Source organism: Oryzias melastigma, linkage group LG14 (assembly GCF_002922805.2).
Source record: "Oryzias melastigma strain HK-1 linkage group LG14, ASM292280v2, whole genome shotgun sequence".
NCBI classification, from domain to species: domain Eukaryota; kingdom Metazoa; phylum Chordata; class Actinopteri; order Beloniformes; family Adrianichthyidae; genus Oryzias; species Oryzias melastigma.
The window spans coordinates 7,423,446-7,429,263 of record NC_050525.1 but is presented as its reverse complement, the minus strand read 5'-3'; the positions used below and the strand labels follow the sequence as shown (position 1 = coordinate 7,429,263).

The 5,818-nt window shown below is 40.0% G+C and overlaps 1 protein-coding gene across 2 annotated transcripts in view; it reads left to right on the top strand.

Annotated features, from left to right (window-relative positions):
* robo4 (roundabout, axon guidance receptor, homolog 4 (Drosophila)) overlaps positions 1–5,818 on the top strand; it is a 26,423-nt gene that overhangs the window by 8,536 nt on the left and 12,069 nt on the right. For both annotated transcript variants that reach the window (XM_036215281.1, XM_024261683.2), the window contains exons 3-9: positions 550–707; positions 2,326–2,446; positions 2,523–2,661; positions 3,047–3,174; positions 3,891–4,006; positions 4,081–4,312; positions 4,403–4,524. In XM_036215281.1, the coding sequence (XP_036071174.1) occupies positions 550–707; positions 2,326–2,446; positions 2,523–2,661; positions 3,047–3,174; positions 3,891–4,006; positions 4,081–4,312; positions 4,403–4,524 (1,016 nt within the window). The remainder of the gene's footprint in view (positions 1–549; positions 708–2,325; positions 2,447–2,522; positions 2,662–3,046; positions 3,175–3,890; positions 4,007–4,080; positions 4,313–4,402; positions 4,525–5,818) is intronic.

Here is a 5,818-nt window from a genome sequence, read left to right as displayed (position 1 = left end):
GCTAAAGCTCTTATGGAGTTTTATTTTGAAATCAGTGAAAGGAAATCGATGTTTTTATGACTGATGAGCGTTCACAAACATGAATGAATTAAATCACATTTACTTTGGGCTTTCTTTAATATGAGTAAAAGTGACATTAATATTATTTCCTCTGTACATCAAGGGTCCCCAAACTATCAGCTGATCGATGCTGGTCGAGACCTATATGGAACGGGACTTTTTATTCCAAACTTCTCTAGTCTGAACTATGATGGGAGAGGATAGACTATTTATTGGTTTAATAGTGATTCAAATCTGACCATTTTGCTGACTAATTTAGTATTTAGTTAATATTGCAGCTACATGCTAGCTGTTTTGGCTAAGGCTTTTTTTGTTTTTGAAAATTTGGAGGTTAGCTAATATTTTAGCTTTATGCTAGCTGTTTTGGTGAATTTTGGCTTTTACAGTCATGTGGCCCTCAGAAGAGAAAGTTTGGGGACCCCTGCTGTCCATCAGTGCCAATCACAGTCAGGGATGTGACTGGCCCGATTTGTTCCTGTGTCTCTGCAGCGTTACAGGACGAGTTCAGTGAACAACCTAAAGATGTGGAGGTGGCAGAGGGCGAGCTTGCTGTTCTAAACTGTGTCCCCCCAGTGGGACATCCAGCTCCTAACGTCATGTGGAAGAAGGATGGCATACCCATCAACATCACAGACCATCGCTACATTGTAAGGCTGGGCATGCTTTACTTTGAAGTTCATGACACCACAATTAATGATTTATTTTGTTTAATTTAATTGATTATTTTGAACTTCCAATACATACCCCCCTCACTAAAAATATAATAAATAATGAATTAATTGTGAACAAAGCACCATTTAGTCAAAGAAAAAATCAAATTGTATGAAGACTTCCTCTTTGTGCTTTGGCACTTCCTAGAACCAACAAAATATGTATTAAAAAATCAACATGACTGCAATGTGAAAAGAAAATACTTTAATCCACATGTTCTCAGATCAGATTTAGACACATTTACTCACATTGTGAATTTGTTTCTCAATTTTGTGTTTGTGAGAACTCTTTTATTGATAATTAGGGCCGGGAATCGATTAAAAAAAAACACTAATGAATTGCAAATCTGGAAGAAAAATAATCGAGATTAATCAACACTACTCTTTTTTTGTTTACTGTATTTGCCAGCCACTTATTATGTGCAAATAATCATAATATGAAATCACACGGAAAATTGTCCATTTAGAAAAAAAATTTTAATCTCTTTGGAACCTTGAGTCTGAAGCTGAGTTCTTGTCTATTTGAATTTTTTTGTATTTTCAATTTGAAAGAATCAGCACAACCGTACCTATGTGGCACTACCTTTATTTTGTCATTTTTCCATGTTATATTCAAACACTAAGCATAAAATCATTCAAAAACAGAAAATTATATCTGAAAAAAATTGATTTCTTTTGCTGTGGAAATCCCAAAAATGTTTAACTAACTGCTTATACACCTTAGAATTAAATTTTTAGGTTTAATTTTATGAAAAAAAAAAAACAAGAATAGAATTTGTCAACAAACTAATCAACATGGCTAAAGTCACACTCCGCAGCCCAAAAAATAACAATTCCTCTCTTTTGGGAGAAGTTTGATCCAGCTGGATTTCAGGTTGGCTGCTCACAGGTGGGGGCGTGTCTGTCTTCTCTGAACTGTTCGACTCTCATGGCGACAGAGGGCGGGACTTTCACGGAGAACCGTGCAGTTTCCTCAATTTTCAGACAACGCCGATCCTCGTTATTGAGGAAAATTCATGTTGGTCCCATCTCAAAATAAAGTAATGGTCAGTTTCCTTGTTGGATTTCTAGTAGCAGACAGCTCTTATTATTAAAATAGAAGGTCGGTTTTGTCCACAAACTACAGATAAATGCTATATTATCTTTCTAATTTATTAAAATCTTAATCACAGGATGTAAACAAAAAGTTTACGTTTATTTTATTCAGGACGTCTGAGAACGATTAATAAATATTAACAAATAAATGATGTTTTATTAATTACTCCGTTCACGCATAAACATGCACAGCCCTACTGATAATAGAAAGGGAGACTGTAGAGTCTGCAAGAACAGAAGTCCATCTAGAACCGGATAACCTGCACCTGAGAACTGAGAGAATCATCTAGAGAGGACAGATAAATACTGACAGGAGAAACCAGATCAGCTCCTCAAAGTTTAGACATTTCTAAATACCAGCATATACCATAATAAAAAATCTCTTTTTTTTGTTTTTGTTTTTCACATTTTCATTTGTTTGAGTGTATGTTCTGAACCTCCGTGTCTGTGTTCGCTGCAGGAGCTCAGTGGGAAGCTGATTATAGCCTCAGTAGAGAAGAACCACTCTGGTGCCTATGTGTGTGTGGCCACAAACATCATGGGGATGAGAGAGAGCAGGGCGGCTCGGCTGTCTGTGCTGGGTAAATCTTTATGATTTTAACCATATTTGTTTGTTTTTACTTTACTTATAAAAGTCTTTCTGTTCTCTGTTTGCAGCAAAGCCAGTGTTGACACTGAAACCAGAAAATGCCTCTGTCATGGCGGGAGACTCCGCCCACTTCTACTGTCAAGCAACAGGTGATCCTCCTCCTGCAGTGGTCTGGAGCAGAGAGGGGGGGGCTCTGCCCAATGGCAGGTAAAAGAGATGACTAAAGCTTCACGCAGGATTCAAACAATAACTACCAATAAATCTCTGCAGAGCTGTATTCGTGGCTTTAAACCCTTCAGACAAGAGCAAAAAGTTAATTCACAAGAATCCTTACAATTGTAAACATTTTCTTCTGGTTTTTCGTCCTGGTTTATGGCACTTCATGGCACATGACACACCCACTCGATGACATCATCAAAAGTCGCAGGTTAGCTACATTAGCAAGTAGCTGCCTGCACTTGGAAATACATGACAACATCAGTTTTATAACTTTAAAAAGTCATGATAGAATAAAGTCATTACTGATTAAATGTTAACGGCTTTAAGGATTGTTTGAAGGATTCCACCTGAGTCTGTTGTCTTCTGTTTGCAGGTATCTTGTGAAACCAGACCACACCCTCCAGCTCTTTTATATCACAGCTCAAGACGCAGGAAAGTACACGTGCACTGCAGCCAACGATGCTGGCAAGGTCACTGCCAGCGCACATCTTCTAGTTGAAGGTAGGGATGGATGGATCTACAACTCTCCTATGCAGTAGTTCAGCAGGCTCTCGATGAATGAGCAGTAGAAGGTAGAGCCTCTCCACATGCTCACCATTGATGTGGAGGGGACTCGTTCGTTGATGACCTCTAGTCTTTCTGGTGTTTAGGGTGAGATTGTTCTCTGAAGACCAGCTTCAAGACCTCCTCCCTGTAGATAATCTCATCACTCTCTAGTTGAGTCCAACCACGGTGTCATCTGCAAACTTGATGTGATTATTGCTTTGGGTTTGACTGCAGTCATGAGTGTAGAAGCAGTACAGCAAGGGGTTTAGCACATAGCCCTGTGGGGAGCCAATGCTAAATGTGTGGGTGGAGGAGAGGTGGGGACCAAGTCTCACAGTCTCCAGTTTGTGAGGAAGTTGTTTATCCAGTAATACATGAGAGGAGGGGGAGCAAAGAGTAACCAGTTTCTCACAGTCTGTTTGGGACTTTTGCACTGAAAGCAGAACTATATCATTGGTTTCCTTGGTGGATCTATTCATACGGTATGCGAACTGGTGAAGGTCCAAGTCTGTGGGAAGATCGACCTTGATGTGCTACAGAGCTAGCCTCTCATGGTCGCAGGAATGAGGGCCACTGGTCGCTAATCATTGAGGCTGTGGGAGGAGACTTCTTGGCTCTGGGATTTCTGTAAAAGACTTGATCTGGGATTAAACGTGTTTTCCTTGTTCCAGTGTCTGCGAACACTGAGCAAAGAGACTTCCACAAAGAGCTGTCAGCTCTGCGGGTGACTCTGGAAAACGTCACCGTCGTGGCCTCAGGGTCCAACATATCTTTAGTTCAATGGGAGGTATGAAACTTCAGTGAATTTCTCTTGGTTAAAACATTCAGTGTCTGATCTTTTCTTGGTTTGGTTCCCCCCAGCCCCAGAACGTCCCATCCCAGCCACACTACCTTGACGGCTTTGAGGTCCTCTACCGCTCTGTTCTCCCTTCCAGCTCAGACTGGGCAGCTAAAAAGGTCACCATGCCCAAATTCCAGACTCAAGTAGGCCCCTTGAAGAGAGGATATAAGTATGAGTTTAAAGTTCGCCCCTACGGAAGCAACTTGTACGGAAGAGAAAGCAACACACAAGACCTCAGAGTCCCAGAGATCGGTGAGAACTTGACCAGGACCTCATGTAATAACTTACTACTATGTGTTCATCAACAATGCTATGGAGTTTATAGAAACTCTTCTTGCTCAGTACCCAGTGCACCCCCGTCGGTTGTGTCCATGACGGTGAACCATGACCAGAACAACACCATCAGGTTGAGCTGGGAGCCTCCACCTCCTGAAACCCACAATGGGATCATACAGGGATACCAGGTAATCCCAGCACTCCTCACTGCTAGAACCAGACCCCACAACAATACAGAGGTCATTATGTCTAAAGTCACGTCATCCACCACAGTCATTGAGGTTTTTCAGTCACAGGGATGTGGAGAGAAAATAGACTCTGATCTGTGTGTAACTTTGAATTTGTATGTGTATAATTCTTGATTTGAAACCCATACAATGCATGTTGTGCATTACTTTGTGTACTTGTGTATTCACATGTACAAAAATGAGTCTATTTTCTCTCCATATGTGACTCTTTGTTAAGTTAAAGTTTCTCATCAGCTCAATCTGGGGAAGAAAAAAAGAAGGTTAAAGTTCCATTAGCTGTCACGCACCTTTGAAGTTTGGTCTTCTCACACCTTTACACACATTGACCAAACCCCTGAGTGAGTGGTGAGCTGCAGACACAGCCGCACTTAGGAACCATTTGGTGGTTTAACCCCCAAACCAACCTCTCTGTCGTGGATTTGAACTCTTGACCTTCAAGTCTCAGGGCAGACTCTCTACAACAAAGCTGGGCGTTAGATGGTGTTTACTCCTTTTCATCATTATTGTGACCCCACTTTAGTGTAAACATGTCTGGGGTAGCACAAGAGTTACAGGGATATCTCGAAATCTTTAATTAAATATTCTCCACAAAATTAACCCTTTAACTGCCCGCTCAACCAAACGGTGGGAATCATTTAGAAAACATGGTTTTAAAAATATTGATTGTGTGTATTATTCCCCAATGTATGGAGCTCCTAAAGTGAAACTGAAAAAATAATGAAGTAAAAAAGAAAAAAAAGAATTATGGTAAATAACGGATGTGAAGCAGATAGTAACTAGCGCTCATCAATTAGTAACCAGAACATTTTTTTTAAATTCAATTTTTAGAAAAAAAAAATTGGGGGGGGGGGTAAAATTAAAGTAGTAAAAAAAAATCTGGATAGTAACTGTTGCGCACCAGATAGTAACTGGTGTGCAACAGTTACTATTTGGTGTGCATCAGTTACTATTTGGTGTGCATCAGTTACTAACCAGAATTTTTTTTTTTTACTTTAGTTTTTACTAAAAAAAAAAAAGTTATGGTTAGTAGAAAGAACTTTTTTTTAAAACTTTTTTTTGACAGAGCCCTTAACCTTTATTTTTGTAAACAATTTTTTTTTTTACGGAGCCCCTAAGTATTTTTAGAAAAAACTTTTTTTTATGGCCCGCAGCATCAGGTACTGATGGTGTCACAAACGGCAGCTGAGGCGTTCGGATCCACGTGCAAAAGTTTATTGGGAGAAGAAACAGGGTA